The sequence below is a fragment of the Episyrphus balteatus genome, chromosome 3 (assembly GCF_945859705.1).
Source record: "Episyrphus balteatus chromosome 3, idEpiBalt1.1, whole genome shotgun sequence".
NCBI classification, from domain to species: domain Eukaryota; kingdom Metazoa; phylum Arthropoda; class Insecta; order Diptera; family Syrphidae; genus Episyrphus; species Episyrphus balteatus.
In genome coordinates this window covers 122,420,458-122,442,650 of record NC_079136.1, presented here as the reverse complement: position 1 = coordinate 122,442,650, position 22,193 = coordinate 122,420,458, and the positions used below count along the sequence as shown (strand labels likewise).

The window sequence follows — 22,193 nt, the reverse complement described above, 5'->3', positions numbered from 1 at the left end:
TATTTAAATAAATAATAAATAAAGAATATTTATAATCATTATAAATGTTGTTTATTTAACAAACGTTTTCGGACAGAATAAGATCAACTCCAAATATCACATCATATATCATCATAGGACAACTCATAATGGGTAGCCCAAGATCAGAAAAGACATTATAAGGTTCGGTTGGAACAAAATAATTTTGAGTTTTTTTTAATGGGGACACTTTTTGATGATTTTTGTTAATATTTTGGTTTTTTTTTTTTAATTGATTTTCTTGATGAATTGTCCTGTGATGGGCTGTCCTTGATGATTTGTGGCATGATTATAGCAGTGTATAGTGATTACATGAGTTGCAATAGTATAGTTTATTTTTCAGATCTTCAGATTTTCTATGATCTTATCATTTTCAACATCTGGACTTTTATATTCAAAACAAAATATAAAAAATTTATTTAATAAATACAAAATATAAAAATTTCTCTCTTCCTCATCTTTAATTTCTAAAGCTAGTTTGTAAATAATACATTAAACCAAAACTTATCTGCATTTCAATATCTTTAACTTCCACATATACTAAGTAAGTAATATTTTTAATAGTTACTTTTGCATTGTAGTTTAATTCAAAATAAAAATAAAATTTTTTTTTGGCATGAAAAGTTTGCAATTGGGTGTGCAAAATGGCAAAAGGCCCCAAAGGCTAATAGCTATTACTCTGTGACTCTGTGTAACTACTAATATTTCTTGCAATCAATGATATCTCATAGTTTCCATTTTCGGAAGATGATGATTTATAGTACTTATACTGCCGGCCGGTTGCCACAACCGTAGTACCGACGGGCGATGTGATTTTATGTGAATTGTATACATCTGGTTATGGGGTTGGATAATATAATTAATAGCACTCTTTAAGGTATTTGAACGGAACGCACTCACCATATCTCAACAAGTTTTAAAAGTGAATTACATAGTCACACGTGTATCAACTTTAATATACAAAAGAGCACTTTCATTTTATTTTTGAAGATCAGGGAAATTATGGTTAGTTTTTGTTAATGGAATGGTTGGGAGCAGGATTCAATAATGATAGCACATTCCAAAATAAATTTTTGTGAATGCTATAAGATTTTTTTTTAAATTTATTTGGAAGAATATTTTCAAATTTTGTGTAATAACGAAGTGAGAAACTTATATTTTTAAATCAAATATTTAGAGTTTCAATTTTAATTTAAGTTTTCTGTACTGGCAACACTGAAAGTATGACAGCTATCCATAAGCAACGTATTTCAAACATTAGACATGAGTTTGAAACAATTTTAAGAATAAATTAATTCATTTACCGGTATCTAGTTTTTAACTTACTAATAAGCGTTGGTGTACAAAAATCACTTAGCAATTTTTCGATTTATTAATAGTGGAATAACTAAAGAAAATTATTAGGGAACCCGGCCGTACAGCTCTGATTTTGATGATCTTTTTTTTTCAAAGGTCGGTAATTTAAAATACTTTAAAGTCTATAGGTTATGAATTGACGATGTGGCCGTATTGTTTTTTAAAATAAAAATTATTTTTTTTAGCAAAACTAAATAAATGATACCAAAAGATTCTCAAGGTAATTTAAGGAAAAAAAATATATGATAGTAAAAGACAATTTTCCATCGTTTAAGCGATAAATGAAATTTTCTCACAAACTGACTTCAAACGCAAAAAAAAAAAAATATTTTGAACACAATGGCAACACCTACAATATTTTAATACACGTTTTTAAAAAGCCAGAATCTCATTTGTATCTGTAAAATTTAAAATCAAGAGTTTTTGAAAAAATGGTCCTCAACTCGAAATTTTGAAAAAAAAACGTTATTAAAAAATTGTAAATGGCTTTTTTTCAAACTTTTTCGTAGTAAAATATGAATTTATTTTAAAAAAAATTTTTGGCCATAAATATTATCAGTTGAATTGCGAAGAGGAAAAGGTAATATATTAGGGTGGGTCAAAAAAATCGAAATTCTTTTTTTTGATTTGGTACTCCGAAAAATCGATTGCTAGACACCTCTAGAATATACACACCAAATATGAGCTCTTTATATTAATGGGAAGGTCCTCCGCTTTGCAATTTTCCATTTTTACATCAAGCTTCTACTAAAAAAAAATATTTTTTTTATTAATTGACTTTTTAGCAAATTTCTTTTCGGATTCTTGTAGGAAATTGAACGCTCTACAAAAAAGGCCTTATACACTTTTTTCGTTTATCTAACCGTTGAATAGATATTTGAGGTAAAAAAATCGAGAAAATCTTTAAAAATTCGTTTTTTGGTCTTAATTTTGTAACAAACTGAAAAATTATAATCATCAAACGCGCAAGACATATTCTTGTTGGAAATTGACTGCTCCACAAAAAAGGTCTTGATAACTTTTTTCATTAATCTAACCATTCTAAAGATATTAGAGGTCAAAGTTAAAAAAAAATATAAAAACTTTTTATATTTTTAAGAAAATTCCAATTCACTGAAACTTCATTATTTTCAAATTAGCAAGATATATTCTTGTAGTGGCTTAAACGTTCTACAAAAAATTCCTTGGAATCAAATTGATTGCTTTAACCGTTTAGAAGATATTCGTATCCAAACCAATGCTCACTGATTTCAATAGTTTTCTTATGACCCGTATGCATTGCATTTGGATACGAATATCTTCTAAACGGTTAAAGCAATCAATTTGATGCCAAGGAATTTTTTGTAGAACGTTTAAGCCCCTACAAGAATACGTCTTGCTAAATTGAAAATAATGAATTTTTAGTGAACTGGAAAATTTTTTAAAATATAAAATGTTTTCATAATTTTTTTTAACTTTGACCTCGAATATCTTTAGAATGGTTAGATTAATGAAAAAAGTTAATAAGACCTTTTTTGTGGAGCAATCAATTTCCAACAAGAATATATCTTGCGCGTTTGATGATTATAATTTTTCAGTTTGTTACAAAATTAAGACCAAAAAACGAATTTTTAAAGATTTTCTCGATTTTTTTACCTCAAATATCTATTCAACGGTTAGATAAACGAAAAAAGTGTATTTAACCTTTTTTGTAGAGCGTTCAATTTCCTACAAGAATATGAAAAGAAATTTGCTAAAAAGTCAATTAATAAAAAAAATATTTTTTTTTAGTAGAAGCTTGATGTAAAAATGGAAAATTGCAAAGCGGAGGACCTTCCCATTAATATAAAGAGCTCATATTTGGTGTGTATATTCTAGAGGTGTCTAGCAATCGATTTTTCGGAGTACCAAATCAAAAAAAAGAATTTCGATTTTTTTGACCCACCCTAGTAATATATATTACAGTTTTGAAAAAAAAAAAAAAAATTAAAACGTACTTCAATTTCATTGGATTTTTTTGATAAAAACTGAATTTTTGTATTGAATAATTGATTTTCTCAAAGACTTTGGCAAATAAGAACTTTAAACTTTTACTTTTTAGCTTTCAACAATAAGGGCTATTGAATGAATAAAAAATAACTTTATATTTAAATGTTGAACTTAAAAAAAAAATTGTTTAAATTTTTTTTTCAAAACTTCTATTAAAAAAAATTCTTCGAAAATGAATTACTTTTTAATTTTTTTTTTCATAAATTGTAATACATATTGACATTTTCTTTTATAATTTCAAATCATAACAAAAGTTGCCAAAAAATTTAAAAAACAAATTAATTTTATATTACGAAAAATGTTTAAAAAGGACGACATGTTAAAATTTTTTTCAATAATTTTGTTTTTTTTTTCAAAAACATTTCTTTAATTTACTTTATTTTAATTTTAAAAATATGAATAAGCTTCTAGCTTTTTAAAAATGTATATTTAAATATTGCAGGTGTTGCCGTTGTGTTCAAATATTTTTTTTGTGTTTGTGAGAAAAATTGCATTGATTGCAATAGTTGTTTTCCTTTAATTGCCTAGACAATCTTTCGGCATTAGTAAGTTTATGAAATTTAAGCAAAATTTAAAAAAAAATGTTTTGTTCACAAAAATCTTCAATTAAATTTAAAAAATCAAAACGGCAACAGCGGCAATTTTTAAAATATATATATATATATATAAAATAATAAATAATAAAATATTTTGTGTTTGCGTTCAATGATCCCTAGATCCTTTCTAAATTTACAATACAAAAAATTGGAATCTGGTTTAATTTTTGTACAAAAACAAAAAAAAAAAAATGAAAACCATGCGTCAGAAATACTAATTTCAAAACCAATTTAGCTATAGAAAATAATAAAAACACAAATAAGACAAATTGCTTTTAGGCCGTCAGTCAAGAGCAATGGCCGTTTTGAAAAGCGTAGGTGTGTTACTATAGAAATAATTGGCAGGTAACCCAATTACAGTTCCGTCTAAATTTCTTTTTTTGTCTTTTTTTTTTTTAATTTTAAATTGACGTTCATTGTTTTAAAAATAAAATCATTCATAAATAAAAATTAAATTTTACAAAAATTTATTTATTTTAAACAAAAAAAAAAAAAAATAAAATAAAATAACAAAAACAAATGCAAAACATCGATTTATTTTCGATAGCGGAAATGCCTTTGTGAATTCAACGAAAAATCTCTCTCTTAAGTGAATTTTCAAAAAAATAATATTTGTCTAGACGTCAGTGGATTGTTTTTATATTGTATTTTTTTAATGAAAACAAAATGCATACGAATAATGAAAGAAAATCTTTATCTTTTCATCCACAACAACTGACATTTATCTAACTTAAAAAAAAAAAAAATACACAAATTTTTTAATCTCAGAAAAAATAACAAAGGAATTTTATTCAAAATCATCATCTAATCTTATAAAGATTAAACAACACTCCAACACACAGTAATAAGTTAAGAATTTTATTGTTTATTTATTTGATTTAATTTGAATTAGCAAATTAATTGCATCATCATTTTCTTCTATTATGATTTTCCGCATTTCTTTAGAATCTAAACTTAAAAAAAAAAAAATTAAACAAAATTTATCTATTTGAATTATATGCGGCGAGGCGTTTTGAAAAATTGAATTTCTATTCTTTTTTTTCAACAAATTTAATTTGAATTATTATTTAAAAACTACACGAATAAAGTTAAAAAAAAAAAAATAATTTTTATAATTTTTTTTATTATTTTTGTTATTTTTCTTCGTTTTTTTTTTTTTTAATTAAATTGCGCAGGGAAAACCTATTCCCATTTTCTGCATTATTTTTGGTGTGATGATTAATTTGAAATTTTGAAAACAAATATGAATAAATTTTCATTTTCATAATTTTATTTTATTTTTCACACAAAATGTAAAATTTTTAATCTTTCGTAAATTTTATTTTTTTTTTTTCTTTAATTCAAGAGAAACCCAACGTAGGTGGTTTTTTAATGTTTACGAGGGGGTGGTGGTTTATATTTTTTGAGTGATGTGGCTTTTTAGAGTTTTTGATTAAATGAGAACAGAATTTTTTTATAGAACTTTTTTATTTGTTGTATTACACCGGTTTATATGATTATTATTTTGTTTTTTTTTTTTTTTTTTTAATTTATAGTTAAAATATATAATAGAATGAAAATTGGTCAAGATCAAAGCTTGTAATAAGTGGGTAGAGTGGAAATTAAATTTAGAATTTTTATAGGAAGAGAAATTTGTATGGATGATGTGTTTCTTAATTGTAAAATATTTAAGTGAGGAAACTCAATGGTTTTGTGAAAGATTAATACAACTATAAATCTAAATTAAATTATATAGCAGTGGTTTTTATTTGGATAGCACGTTTTCGATATCATTTTATCAAGTGCTTGCTTTTAATATAAAGATGGTTGATAAAAAAAGTAATGTTGTAATTTGGCAAATGGGTTCAAATATCTACCATTTAACTTTGAATTTTTTTTTTTTTGTACAAAATCATATATTTCATAGTTTTGCTTCTCGAAGGCGCCATATTAAAGTTAATTTGATGTCATATTATGGGCACAAATTAGGTGCATCCAACAATACCTTATTTTTCAAAATATGATAAGTACTTTAAAAGCTATGATGGAACAGATGAACAAAGCATGTATGTTTCCCCATAACTTCTAAACTACTTATCATAATTTGAGAAATGAGGTATCGTTAAAAGCGCTTTGTTTGTACGCCAGTTATAGTTTATGTAAAATGACGTTCTCTTGAAGTAAAAGTCAAGAAACATACGAGTTGAAATCGAGTTTTGTCAATTTTTCCCACCTTTATTCCTCTATTTAAAGTGAAGAAAAACAAGTAACGCAACCAATTAGTGCAATGACTTTAAATACATTATTACGCATCATAACACACAATTTTGAAGAAACAAATCTCCATTTCCAAAAAACCATTCTATTTATTTTAAATAAAATTCGCTTAAAAAGATTTTTTTCATCTTAAATAAATATTTACACAATTTTGTTTTTAATGTGATGCCAAGGATATTCAACCGTAAACAAACATTCGAATTTACTGTCAGTCGCATACCTATATCAGAAATCCTTTGTTATTTCTCATAAAAAAATAAATAAATCATTACCTGGGGTTGGACACACCCAAATCATTAAAAATAAAAATAAATATAAATTAAACCAGAAAACCTCAAAGAAAAGTGCAATTAATTAATTTTTATTGAAATTTTCTTAACAATCATCACCTTCAGTCTCATTTTATATATTGACAATATCACGTACAAATTTTAGTATCAAAACATAGATTTATTAACAATTCGTGATGTCTTGATTTGGCGACAGACAGTTAAAATTGAATTTTGCTTCCTACAAAAATACATAAAAAAAATCTACTTAGAAACTTTTTCAACTTTGAATTTGTGACGAGAAAAGAACTCGAGATGTTTGCCCTTTTTGAAAACTATTCTATAAAAGAATGGACATTAATCTATTATGACTTAGGATTGATTCACTTAGACTTATAGACTCTGTCTAGCGGTGCAGCTGCGACCGACGCACGTCGCATCGTCGTCACCGGCCGATGGCTTATAGCGTTACATTAGAATCTTTAGACCGTTTGCATTTTAAACCTTAAAAATGCACTCACAGTGCGAAAATTTTTGTATACCTTTAAAAATACAAAAACAAAAAAAAAACAATAAAGGGAATACAAAATAAAAACAAAACTAAAAAAAAAAACCAGTCACACACACGCAAACAGACCAGCACTTAGTCAGTCAGTCACTTTGTCTCATAATACACAGTGAGGTTAAGTAGATTTTTAAGAGGAAATAAAAATCGAAATAAGGTTTGTTCTTCTTTGATTTCACTTAATCTGTAATGTCAAAAACAGATTTTCTTTTTTGAAAATTACAAAAAAAAAGTATTAAAATGGCGCCCAACGCACACGAGTTTCGGGAGTAAATTTAAAAATATGTCTTTGTAATATTGCTTTGAATTCTCTGAATACGAAAACAGTTAGCTTTTATTTGAGTGGCGCCCAATGTGAAACTTAAAACACTTATATAGGAACTTTTTGGTTAAATAATTGCCTTAGAGATTATTTTCAATCAATCTCTTATCACTTGATAACAATATTCAATAAGCTTTACTTTTGCATCGAGTCTGTAAATGACAATTTTAAATGCATTAAATTCAAAACTATGTTTTTCAATAGCTTACAGTAATTTATTTAGATTTTAATTATTATGTATATATTATGTACATATATTCACGTTATTGAAATTTTAAATAAATCATAAAAAAAAAAACAATTCCAAAAATGGCGCCCAACAAAAGACTAATGGCAAAAATTTTCCCTACTAAAAATTGAGATAAATCTCTTATAAGGAAAATATATATTCACTTAACTAAAAGTTAACACATTTATCGGCTTAGATTACTACTACTAGAAAGCATAAAAGTTCCTATGAGATTGGATAAAGTAAACCAAACTATTCTTAGAAGAATTTGTAAAAACCAAACCAAACTGGCTTCTTAAACATTAATAAAAACTCCAAATAGCTAATTGGCGCCCAACGTGAAATTTCAAAAATAACTCAGAAAATCAAAATAAACTCACGATTAGAATTTTTAATAAAAAAAAAAAACATTCTGTTAAAGAGTCAAAAAGATAAAACTTTGAACTTATCCTTTGAAAACAAGAAATTCCAAGAAACGCATATGACTTTGGAAACTAACTCAAACCAATCATCAGATTTCTTACTAATAAAACACACTGCTAATTAATTAAAATTATCGAACTTGCGCATACTCCTAGAACAACAAAATAAGATACTTTCTCTTTAAATGTGCCAAAGCCTTCAAAAATTGTAAAAAGTAAAAAATGTTATAGTAGGATAAAATCCATTAGAAGGGGAGGGGAATATGATAAAAATGACAGAGAAAAATAAATAACGGGCTACAAGAGTTCGGGAAGTGGGAGGGGTGACTTTTTAATGGTAAAAAATGGTTTTATCTCAATTTCCCGGAAAACCACAAAAGAAAAGCACTTTTATAATTTTTATATAAATCAAAAATTAAATTTTGAAAAAAATAATTTTTGGATTTAAAAAAAAATTTCGAAAACGAGACATTGAATTTTTTTTTGAAATTTTGATTTTAGGTCAATTTTCAATTTCAATTTTCAATTCATTTTTATTTTTCATCAACTTAAAACTATCTTAAAGCTAGACAAAAATTCATAAAAACTAGCCTACTTATCAATTACTTACAACTAACTTACTGGCCCTATACGGGCACTCTAAGTTATAATTCAATTTTCTTAATACTAATGCCTTTCGGCCTTATAACTATTTTTATACTAATATTTCAATGGTTTTTATTTTTCACCAAGAAATAATTTAAAAAAAACTTGGAATCTTATCATTTTTTTTTTCTTATTTTAAAAACTTACAAACTAATTAAAACTACTTACAAACTAATTAAAACTACTTAAAACTACTTTTTTTGTATTTTTTTTTTTTTTTTTTTTTTTTTTTTTTGTATTTTTTTTTTTTTTGTATTTTTTGTATTTTTTGTATTTTTTTTTTTTTTTTTTTTGATTTTAGGTGTTGATTAATAGTTTCTGCTTAATGGCATACCAACTTTTTTTTCAAAAAAAAAAAATTTATATAAAAAATTAGAACAAGGTTTTAACGATTTAGAAATTTTTTTTCTAAAAATGCATCTTTAAAAAAGAAATTAAACTGCATACTTTTTTTGGAGCTCGATTTCATTTAAAGATTTGTTTTTTTTTTTTAATTTGAAGAACGAATTTTATGTTTGTTTTTTTATTTTTTATTTTTATTTTCATAAAAATTTACCAAGTTTTCATAAGTCTCAAAAATGTTAGTCGTGCATTTTATTTTTTTTTTTTTGTTTAAAAAATTACCGTACACTGGTCGGCAACGAAAATGTAGCTTGAACCAAACCATACTTTTCTAAAGGACTTTTGTGTGCTGATTCCGAATCTGAAGTCAAAATTTCACTGACACGTCAAATTTTCGAAATATTTAAATATTAACAGGTCAAAAACGCGTTTTTGTGGTACTTTTGGCGTTGAATTTCATCACTGTTAAATTTTTTTTTTCGCAAAACTACATATGCAATATTCAAAAGCCATATTTTATCGTCTTAAATACGTTTATTTTTATTTTTTAAAAATTATTTTTTTTCTAAAAGATATTTGGTATAGAAAGGTATGATATCTCAAAATGTTGGTGGTTAAGGTAACTTATGGTTTTTGAAGCAGATTTGAAGTAAATTTCAGTTTTCGACTCCTGATTCTGTTGAAAAAATAGCAAAATATTACGGAAAAATAATATTTTTAGATTAAAAATGTCAAAAAACATTTCATTTAAAATTAGTTTTTGGAACTTTATGGCGAAAATTGTGATGAGCAGAGCTCAAAAACTAGACGTGATGGAAAAAATCTGTAAACTGTTTTGAATTCAGCACAATCAAGTTTATTTTAAATCACCTTACAGAGTTCTTGCTCCCGACTTTTTATGTTTTTTTGCCGACCAGTGTTATTATCGACCTAAAATCCCAAATTAGTCGAAGTAAAATATTGCAGTTTTTCGTAGTAAACCCCTTAAAGCACCCTATGGCCCCACAGTGCTTTTATTTAAAAAAAAAAAAAAAACCCACCATCATACCCATTGCCTGTAGTAAGTCTAAGTTAAGCAAGTTATTGTAGATGCACGCAGAGCGGATGGATACATCAGATACGGTAGTAGATACACTTTGCCAGTGTACCAGACGTTTAATGTTCCCCAACGATGGTCATTCGTTAAAGTATCGTCGCAACGAATAGTTCTTCTCTTCATTCATTTATTCGTATAAATACTTCTAAGAAAGTAAAAACAAAACAAACAAAAAAAAAAAAAATACACAAAGCCTACTCTAGCCTAAGCCTAATCTTTTTTATTGTGTGACCAACCAATATAGCAAAACAAAGAACCCAATAAACGCTGCGCTGCCACCCATGTGAAAGAGTTCGGAATTTCGTTAACCGTCATCGGCGATATCAATTTTGAAATTTTTGTTTTTTTTTCTGATCCCTTGTCTCGACGGATTTGTGACTCATTGAATCAGCGTGTGGCGCAATCGGTCTGTGTCCAAAAATAAAAAAATAAAATGGACCAACTGTGCGGCTTCTCCAAGTCGACAACAACGAAATAAATGTACTTTGGCTGGTACCCCTGAGCCCTGAGCCACTTTTGACTCAATCCAAACGTCAAACACATTTTAAGTGACTGCGTTACTATTACCATCATCATCACCATTTTGCCGGACACTAACCGCACCGGCTGGCTGACTGACTGTCTTGACCCTAATCGGATTACGGAATTAAATAAGAATTTCGGTTATTTTTTGAAGGTCTCGGCTTTTTTTTTCGGATGCCAAAATTCCCAAACAAAGATACATTTTTTTTTTTAATGAATCTTTATTAACCGGGTACAAGTCAAGGCATCTTTCAATTTTGTGTGTGATATATCTTTCATGAAAGTGACTCATACAAATTTTTTTTAATAATAATTCATCTCCATTTCAAATTGTGTTTGATCAATATATTTCAAATTCATAATCGATTAACTTTTTTTTATAAATAGTGATTTATTGTTTAAAAAGAAATAAAAACCGTTACATAATAATGGCGGCAACAATTCAAACACAACCCACGCAACAACAGCCAGCGTTATTGAACACGAATAACAACAACAACAATAAATCGACAAATCCACAATTGAAAAGGATCGTTTATTCAAAATATCGAGAATTGTTGGGCTCGTACAATGATAAGGCAAATGCGATTATTGATTCCTTACCGGCTTATATGGTTAAGGAGGATCGAGGATTTCATTTCGATCCCCAAATTATTGACGCTGTTGATAATGTTGTGTAAGTTTTTATTTTGTTTTTTTCTTTGTTATGAAAGACGCTTTACAAAAAGATTTGACATTTTGGGGTCATGTATCTTTTGCATGTTTTTTTTTTTTTGATGATAAACGTGCTGTATTGCCATAATTTCTAGAGAAATTTTAACTGATAAGAATAAGAGGTAGTAATAAATTCCTTTAAATGAATTTTTATGAGGGATTAATTGTGTTTTTGTTTGCGGGTATAGCTTTATCTGGGTTTTGTTTTGTTTTTGGGTAAACAATTATTCAATGTTAGCAGATGAAATATATTTTGTGTGGAGGTTGTTGGGAATTTTTTGTGTTGTTTTTTTTTTTTTTTGCGAGGGTAGATTTCTTGGATAAGAGAGTGAGAGAAATTCTTTTTGAATGATGTAGAATTATTGTAGATGCTGCGTAATATCGGGTGACAGAAAAATGTGGAGGAAGTATTTATGGGGTTCTTGGAATTTTATTTGAATAAAATTATTTTTTTGTTAAATTAGTAAGTTCATTGGTTCCATTGTTTTTAATTTTTGAAATTATTTATTCTTTTTAAACATGTTTGCGTGATTAATAAAATGCACGACTGGGTAGCACGAACTTGCTCTTCGAGTTAAAGTTGCTTAAATTTTTAAGACTTTTTATATAGAAATTTGGAAAAAAAAAAATAAAATTCGTTTAGAAAAAAAAAATTAAATAAAATCTGAAATCAAATTGCCCTCCAAAACAAGTATGCAGTTTTGATTGATATATTTAGATGCATTTTTCGAAAAAAAAATTTTCAAAATCGTTTGAGCCGTTTTTTAAAAAACAAATTTTTTATAAATAATTTTTTGGAAAAAAAGTTTTAAAATAAGATTGGTATGCCATTTTGTAGAAATCACTAAAACAAAATTTCAAAAAAAAATTCAATGCCCCGTTTTCGAAAATTTGATTTTTCAAACAAAAATTTTCAAAATTTTTTTAAAAACCCAAAAATTATTTGTTTGAAAATTTTATTTTTGGTTTATATTTAAATTATATAAATGCTTCTTCACAAAAAGTTTCGTTGCAATCGAATAAGTAGTTTCGGAGATAATCGGATTTGAAAAAAACGGTTCTATGGCAGGTACCGTTAATAATGATTTTGAAAGAAAATTTTTTTCATTAGGAGATGTATACCTTAGCTTAAAACTAGCATTTGAATTTTTTAAACAAAATCGGTAGAGCCGTTTTCATATTTCAATTTTACTAAAATCGGTATATGACAAGTACCGTTATTTTTTGTCCAAAAAAATTAATTCCAAAAACCCCTCTGGAGAGTCGCCAAATAACGCTACATACCAAGTTTACATAAATCGGTCCATCCATTTAGGCTGTAGGTTCGTATACAGACAGACAGACAGACAGACAGACAGACAGACAGACAGACAGACAGACAGACAGACTGACAGACTGACAGACTGACAGACTGACAGACTGACAGACTGACAGACTGACAGACTGACAGACTGACAGACTGACAGACTGACAGACTGACAGACTGACAGACTAACAGACTGACAGACTGACAGACTGACAGACTGACAGACTGACAGACTGACAGACTGACAGACTGACAGACTGACAGACTGACAGACTGACTGGTGTTATTTTTTATTTTTCACTTCGGAGTAATTTAATTTTATATAAAGAAAAAGGATTTGTTCTGTTTTTCTTTAAAAAATTGAAATATTAATTTTTTTTTTTTTTGAAAAAAATATTCAAGAAATGTTAATTACTTGGCAGTTTGGAAGAATTTTTTGAGTTATTTTTTTTTTATAATAAAAAAACTTGTAAAAACAATTTACTTTACTTGACAAAAATCAAAATGTGTTCGTTCCAGAAATTGTTTTGTGAATGTTGATACAGTAAAACCCGAATAAATGCTTCTCACTTAAGTGCCTAACCCGCTTAAGTACCTTTGTTTTTTTTAGAACCAACATTTTAAGGAATTTTTCATATAAAACTCATCTTTTAAATACCTTTTGCTTGTGTACCTTCCCCGCTTAGTTACACTTTCTATTTCAAATACTTATAATTGAATTTACTAGCAAAATGTTCTTTGAAGTATGCATTTGAAACCCAGTTTCAAAAGTTTCGTTTGCTTCAGGGCTTTAAAATTCAAAAATTCTACTACAGGTAGAAACAAAGTAGTTAGCTACTTTAAACTTTCAAAATAATTTTGTTTGTGATGATTATGTTTTAAGTTATCAAACATGTTTTTTTTTTTAAATTATTTAATAAATATAGAGATAAGTGCCAATTTAACGAGACATTTAAGGTGAGATTTAACATTTAAAACCGAAAATCTTCGGTAAAATTTCTGTAATTTTTCTATTTGATATAAAACTAATTTTTAAATTTGTCGTTTATTTATGCCATATCCGTATTTGGAAATTTTCATAAGGGTGAGTTCCTGAATTTTTTGAAAAAAAAAAAACAAAACAAAAAGAAAAGAAAAGACCTAAAGTAGAACCTTGTGGTACCCTTGATTTGTAAGCTTATCCATTCAGATTTTATTTCACCGATGAAATTTGTGGTGAATTAATTTTTGAGTCGATTCAGGACAAAATTATAACTTTTAGTGCAAGTTCCGTCGTTCTATAAACTTTTTTAATGAGATATTAAGTTAGTGATCCTTATTTTTCAACAGTGTGTCGAGCTCATACAAAAGTTTATCATAAATACTTGCAGCTAAGTTTTTGGAGTTTTAATATCTTTTTTATTGTGTTTTTATGGCAGGAATAGAAAAAAAAGTTACAAATTAACAAATTTAACAACCTATTACTTTTTTTTTAGTATAATTTATGAAATTAACTTCAGAGCCAGACATCGTGGGTTCAAACCCAGCGGTCGGCTCAGAAGTTTTTTCTAAATCGCCAGCTTAACTGAAGCCACCTGTGCGATAACATGAGACAATTTTCAACTATGTCTCCTCCTCTGTGCCACGTAGTTCAGTGTTGTATGTTCTTCTCTCGTTCTTTCTCTCTCTGTCTTTCTGTGTTGTATTAATGTCTTGTGTTGTATCAGCAAAATGGACCTAGATTCCGAAGCTGCAGTGTTTCTAGTCCGGAGATTTATCTTCAGACTAGTTTAATATGTAATGTAATGTAACATTTATTGAAGAAGCCACTTGTGAGCAAAATTATTTTTTTTTTGGTATATAAACAAAAATATACTTTTCGTAAGGTTTTTTATGTGCTGAACTCGAATCCGAAGTCAGAAAAATTCTATGATATCACGTTTTTGAAATATTCCCGTTAGAAAATCTGAAATGTCGTTTTTTTAACAGTTTTTTAAGGTTATGTTCTTAAACGTGGTGATTTATTTTAAATAAATTTGTGACAGTTTCTAAAAGAACTAAATGTTTTCTTTTAAAGCCCGTTTAAATCTTTTCAATATCTTTTTTTCTACTTTGAGAAATCTTAAGTTGAAGTCAACTTGTTTTGTTTATCTTCTCTATACAAAAAAAATCGTAGGTTTATTTGCGTTTCATATAGCAAATCTCGAATAGTTTTTTGTCAATCGCTTTCAAATTTTGAAATAACGTTTTATTTGCATTTTTGTAAATTCTTATATCGGCGAGGTTGGTAAATACGCTATAATACACAGTAGAGCGTGGCCGGGTCAAGTAATTATATTAAAAATTTAGTATGCAGAAAAATATAATTTTTTTCGTGTTGAAAACAATACTTAAAATATTTTTAATTACATAAACAGCTTTTTGTTACTTGTGTATGGTTAAATATTATTAAATACATCGATTTTTTTCATTTGTGTGATCCCCTTGAAGCTGTTTTTCAAAAAATGAATTATTTTGAGTACTTGACTCGTAGCACATAAATGTGAATATCTCTGGTAATCGCAAACAGAAGCAGACCAAACTTTGCCAATATTAAGTATAGGCCTTAGGCAAAATAATATAAAAAAATTATCGATATGATTTTATATGTTTTTTTTTTAAATTAAGTTTAAAAATTAATTTTTTTTCTTTTTTGGCATTTATCAAAGAAATTTTAATAACTCATATATAATTTTATAAATTTAATTTTTTTTTGTTATACGCTTTACAACAACACTCAAATAAACAAAATAACATTAACAAAAATTTTTAAACATTCACCAAACGTGGAATATACACTCTCAAAGATTCGCATAAATTCCTCAAAATATTTTCGATTTCCGAGGTACTCATGTTTCGGAGCTTATTTTGAATACATAACCTGGGTTATTTTCTAAGATAAATATGTTTTCATATGAGTTGACACTTCTAAATTATATTTTAATAGCAAAAATATTAATTTTTAAGAAAAAAAAAAGTGATTTATCATAAGGGGACGACACACTGTGCAACGTATTGAACCGAAATTTTTGAAGGAAGCGGTAAAACACTTTAATTGAAATTGTAGTGCATGACATCTTTTGATAGTGTCTAAAAGAGTGGTTTTTAGTTTTTTTTTTTTATGTTGTTGGCCAGATGATCACAACAATTTATCTAACTCTCAAGTGTATCATGCAAGAATTAAAAAAAATAAAAAAAAAATAAATGTTTCCTATATAATAGTTAAAATTTTCACAATAAAAAAATATTTAATTTCGGAAATAAAACTTTATTACTCATTTAGCCAATATCATCAACAATTCAACAAAAAATCAAATTCAAAGAAAAGATTAATTTATACCAAATTGATTTTTCCTTAAATCCGCCTACGTTGTTTTTTTTGTGTTTTGTTCAATTTAAATACAAACCAAATTAAAGAAGTGTTGATTGTTTGTTTTCCAGTCTGTTGAAATTAATCAAATAGTATTTGTTCAAAAAAAAAAAAAAATATGAATTCATGGTAAAAAAATTTAAAAAGAGATAAAATGCATCAGCGCTTCATTAAACTTTTGCAAATTTTTTGTTTAAATTTACTTTTGTTTATCTCAGATAATTCAAGTGATTTACTGCTACTTAAACGTATTTTTTCATATGTACATTTTGTTTTTGGTAACTTTCGATTGTTTGAACTCAAAAAGCTGTTAATATTTCCAAGCAGTTCAATTCGGTAATCAATCAATCAATCAGTCAGGATATTAAATTTCAGTAAATTTTTGTACTTAGTTTAAAAAAAGTAAACATTTCGTAACTCTTTTTTATAAATTGAAATAATGCAATTTCTTCTACTTTGATGTTTTTGCAAGTAATTAAATCATCAAATTTACAAGAAGCTATCAGTAAGAAAAATATTCAAATCTTGGAGAAAGATGTTAGTTAAATTAAGCTCAAGAGTTAACGACTTTAACACATACAAATTTAGATACCTTGTTTTAACTATTTCTTTAGCTCCCATAACACAAATTCCCAACTTGGCTTTTTGCGTGTTATGAAATTCTTTGATGAATAGCACCACAACATAAACCTACTTTCGATAAAGTTCTTTGCAAGTCCAAGCCGTGCAAGTTCCTCATTAACCTATCAAAGAATTTAACCGTCTTCGTCGTCATCAGTCTTTCAAGTTTATACTATCTCTGATGATAGTTAAAGTTGTTGGAGGAAATACTCTAACCTCACACCTCCCATTAAAATTTACTTCTATAAGGAATAAACTATCATAAGTCCATCATCAAGACTGGATCTATAAGATTGACCTAAATATCATTCTCATTGATGGATATGACAACAACCGTGTTTTCATTTTGCAATATTATGTACCGGCTGATATTTTTATTATGTCCATTAGACAACTTTATTCTCCAACAACAACAACTTTGAACCTGACTCATTGTCCGGTTCATAAAAAAAAAACTTGCATTTGTCTGTCACATGCAGTAAAGACAAGACAGAAATCTCTAATGAAAAGTCACGTTTGACAAATTGGTTTGATGTACTTTGTCACTCTATGGTTTTGATTTTTTTTTATGTGCGCGCAAAATTCACTAGAAATCATTTTAAAAAGTGTCTCATAATTAGTCATTTCCTTCTCTCTTGTACACTGAAAGATAAATATTCTGATATCAGCTGTTTATATAAGTTTGACCATGATTTTTGCTGATTCGAAAAAACTGTCTATTAGTCAGTAAAATGAATCTTTAAATTCACAAGAGTTTTTTTTTGCGATTCTGACTGGTATAAAACGGCTATTAAACAATTTAACTGTCAAACGGATGATTTGATAACATTTTTCTATAGAACTATTAACTATTAAAGCTAAACAAAGTTCAAATATAGGTATCCAATGGTTGGTATAAACTGGTCTAAATTTATATTACATCGAATTTTATGACAATCATGAATCATTTCTTTATAATGATAGTTGTTGATAAGGTCAGGAGTCAATAAATATTAAATTTATTTTTAGTTCTTTATATACCTAAAACATATTTATACCATTTATAAAATGTTTAAAACAAAAATCAAGTTCTTATTTTTTATTAAAAGAAAAAAAAAAAGAAAAACAAAATTATACAAAGAATATCATAATTTTCTAGGAAATAATGTGCCAAATGTTCGTTATACCAATCTAATATATAAACAAGATTCTTAAAAACATTAGAGTTCAAAAATATATTTTGCCTTCAATATTAAAAAAAAAAAAAAGTATTTGGAAATATATGTTTGGTTTAAAATTGTTAGAGAACGTAGACTCTACTAAAGCTATACCATAATTGTTATTCTTCTTATTGGTATAAATTTCCACAAGAAAACAATATTTTAAAATTAATTCGTTTTTTTTTTATTATCCTGCCAAGTGGAGGCAATAATGAAAAGATCTGAATTTATGTATATCAGTAAAACCAAAATTTAAAAGTTATTTATTGTCCTTCAAATAGGATGGGAGCATAAATGTCTGTCAGTTGAATTCTTTCTTAATGGTATAAATAAATAGATCATAGAATTATGTAGACTTCTAAAAGTCTGTTTATTTTGAATAATAAAGTTATTTATTTGTATTTACTTGGTCTTAGACCACAAGGAATGATTCTGTATGGTTTACTTGCTATTTATACCAATCATTATAAATGCTTGTACTAATTTATAGTGATTTTAACCTTAAAAAGCCTTATTGGTGTAGAAACAAAAAATGTCAGTTGGCCATAGATTCTAGAAATAAGTAAATTTTATTAAAAAAAAGTAGCTTTTACATTGTTATTCGCTGAATGGTATAAATTAGTTTCACGAACCAAAAGCAAATATTTCAAATTTTATGTGGAAGCTAACAATTCAAAGATAACCAATTTAATGAAGAGAGAAATATTATTTATAAAAAAAAAATTATACCAATAACGCCTAGAAATTGTAATTTATTGGAGACATTTGAAAAGAAATAACGCCATAGAAAATAACAACTTCTTATTAATTTCAACACGTTCTGTCAATGTGAATGGTATAAAAAAGAGTGCCATTATTTTGAATATAAAAAAAAATAGATTATAAAATGCCTTCAAAAGAAACATTTCTGTTAGGCGCAAAATGCAAATATTTTATTGGTATAAATTGGTCTTAAGCTCAAAATTTCAATATTTAAGAGTCATTTTTTTTTTGTGGGGTACAACTTTTGGGGCTATTGTTGTGACAAAAAAAGAATATGAATTTGAATCTTTTGGCTTAGTCTGTACTTGTTGTTTGATTTTACAAAAAAGTTTTTGAAATTATAAGAATTGGTAAATAAATCTTTAAAAACATAAAGATTATTCAAAGATAACTTTTGAACCTTAATAACATTAAAAAAAAAAAACAACACAAATTAACTGGTATAAAGCAGTGAAAGGATATACATATAATCAAAGTCAATCTCAATCTCTCAATTTTCTCATATTTAGAAAGTAGAGGTATTTGTTTAATCAGTCAGATTATAAGAAATCAATATGGTTAGAAAATCAAAATTCCATATAACTTTGTTATACCAAATGATTGTCATAATGGTATAAATATGACTGAATTGCAGTTCAGAAACTAAAGAAACTCAGTAACTGTCTATAATACTCATTTACAAAAATATTTGCTTTATTTAAGTAATTGGTATAAACTAAATCTAAATGGTATAAACTTTGGAAACGTAAATTTTGACTGAAATCTCCCTTTAAAAAACTTTCTGCATCATTAGCTTTCCATAATCGCATCGTTGACATCGTTGTAAATATTATCTCATCTCATAATGCCAATGATGGTCATCGTCATCATTTGCTGCCCACCCACTTTGCACTCAAATAATGCAGAATTTTTGTTATCCACTTGATTTTCACAATTTTTTTTTGTTTCACGGTTGACATCTTTCAAAGTCAACAACGTACCTTGTGTTGGCATTTATTTGAAAATTAGCTTATTAATATGTCAACAGCTTGCAATAATTCCGTTCTGCATTAATTATTTTGATGGTTGATTTTCTCCTTTCGAACATCTCCCATATATCTTCGAAGAATAAGAAGAAGGAGGCAGCAGGAGGATGCTACCTATACGCCAAGTGAATATAAGGATTCTATTTTTAGAAAACCTACCTATACACTGCATCTTTGTTTAGACTTTTTATTTTTTTCTTCTTCTTTTTATATCTGTTAGTTCGTTTGTCTTGTAATAGCATTGATCGAAGACAGAGGTCCGATATAGAGAGGAAAGGCAAACGGATGTCTATGAGCTCTTCTCTGGGTAAGTACTAGAGGAAGAGGTGCATCAACTGGATAGATAGAATTGGCCGTTGAAACTGAAGTTGAAGCCATAGCCAAGCCCCATAACCCACGGACTTAGATTCTTGTACTAAAGTCCTATTTCATAGTCCAGTCTTATATACATATATTTTCGCATCGATGTATAGATGCATTTTCTGTACTTAAAGATACTTTTGTATCCGTGAAGTAGATTTAGGTTCTTTCGTGTATCACGCTGCGGCTGTTCTATCTTTAGCACTAAAGCTGAATGGTACATATAGAAAATATTGCTTAGTGCTGAAAATTTAATGGGTTAACTTATTCGAGATCAAGGGCGAACGAAACCCACATAATATTAAATATTGTATGACCAATAAAAAATGAGACGAAAAAAATGGAAGATTTAGTTTTTTTTTTTTTTTTGTTTAATTTTGATTTCTTAAATGATTACACAACATTTATAGGAATGGATTTTTCTTGTTTATAAAGATTTCATTATTTAATTTTTTCTTTTCAAACTGATTTTTTTTTTTTTTTCAAAATTTTAAAATGAATGTGTAGGTGGATCACAAGCTCTTTGGGTTAAATTTGTTTTGGTTTCGTGACACAAATTAATTTGTGAATAGTTCTAGTTTTTTAGCTGTGTTTTTTTTTTCGAACTCAAAATTTTGGCATATATTTTTAACTTTGAGGAAATAAATTGTGAAACTTTTGCATTTATCTATACATACAAAATTTAACTTAATTCTAGTCGCACGTGTTTATAACTTGAATAAAAACATGAAAATTTTTTTATAGAAAATTAGATTCGTTATAATTTCTAATTATGTAGTACTTACATTTTAGTTTTTGTTTTGATGATAGTCAATATTAATCATAACATTGTCGTTGTAATTTATAAAATTCGGTTTAAACTAGAACATTGAAACGAACTTTTTCATTTTGACTAAACCCATTCTGTCCATTTTTATTTCACAGAAATTTAATAATGCACAAAAGTACCGATTGATTTAGTTCCATACCGACATGTATGTACCAGAAAAATCAACAAAATAGTAAAAATCCAGGTTTTTTACAATCAGAATTGTAAAGTATATTAGTCTTTTTGTGATGTATTACAACATAAGTATAAGTATATTTTTTTAACTACAGATACTTTTCAAGAGTACATGTACTGAAAAATTCCTAGAATCAGTAAGGTTATTGGTAATTGTTCTTATAATTCCCTTAAGTTGTAACTATGTAAATTCTTTAATTCATTCAGTAATTCTAATTTAGATCTAGTATTTTATAATTAATTTTCTATATATATATGTTTGTACTATATTACTATGTACTATTTCTATATAATATGTACTGATAAAAAGTATTTAAGGAAGAAACTACAAGCTAATTTTCTGGCAAAATTTTCTTATACTTATGACTGGTCTGATTTCATTTTTAAAATCAATGTTTGAGTACCTGATTTAGTTCCTGAAAAAAATTTAGTGTACTTTAATATCTATTTTGGTACTTTTTTAGTATTATAATCTAAAATTATTCAAAAATTATTTACTTTTATGTTATAAACTTCTTTTTCATTTAACCAACGAAATTTGAAGTTTCATCACAATTGGAAAAGACTTGCAACAAAATATATGTATGTACTGTATATGTACGAATAGATGCACTTTCACTTAGACCGAAAAACAGTATGATGAAATGGAATTTATACTTGAAAAAAAGAAAAAGAAGAAAATAGAAAAACTGCCAATATTTGAAAAAAAAAAATATCTAAAAAAATATCAAAATTGGTACAGTTCAAAATTATAGAGGTACGAAATTTGTAAATTTTGACACCTTAAAACTTTAAGCCCCAATGATGAAATGGAATTTATACTTGAAAAAAGAAAAAGAAGAAAATAGAAAAACTGCCAATATTTGAAAAAAAAAAAAAAATATCTAAATAAATAACAAAATTGGTACAGTTCAAAATTATAGAGGTACGAAATTTGTAAATTTTGACACCTTAAAACTTTAAGCCCCAATTTAAGGTCACCATAAAAAATAATGAAAAAATTCGAAAATTTGACTAATAGATATAAAACCTTTTTAAAAATTGCGTTTTTCAGGATTTGGAATCTCGAAAAGTAAAAAAAAACATACTTAAAATTGTAAAAATCCGAACGAAAATCCTTTTTAATGGATATTTGGATTCCATTAACTT

The 22,193-nt window shown here is 26.9% G+C and overlaps 1 protein-coding gene across 3 annotated transcripts in view; it reads left to right on the top strand.

The window, feature by feature from the left end:
* Positions 1–10,301: 10,301 nt before the first annotated feature.
* Positions 10,302–22,193, top strand: part of LOC129917160 (trichohyalin) — a 43,294-nt gene continuing 31,402 nt past the window's right edge. For 2 of the 3 annotated variants that reach the window (XM_055997544.1, XM_055997545.1), the window contains exon 1: positions 10,303–11,342. In XM_055997544.1, coding sequence (XP_055853519.1) covers positions 11,095–11,342 — 248 coding nt within the window. In that variant the 5' untranslated portion in view covers positions 10,303–11,094. Of the gene's footprint in view, positions 11,343–22,193 lie in introns of all 3 variants that reach the window. The other variant, XM_055997543.1, reaches the window with a different exon arrangement.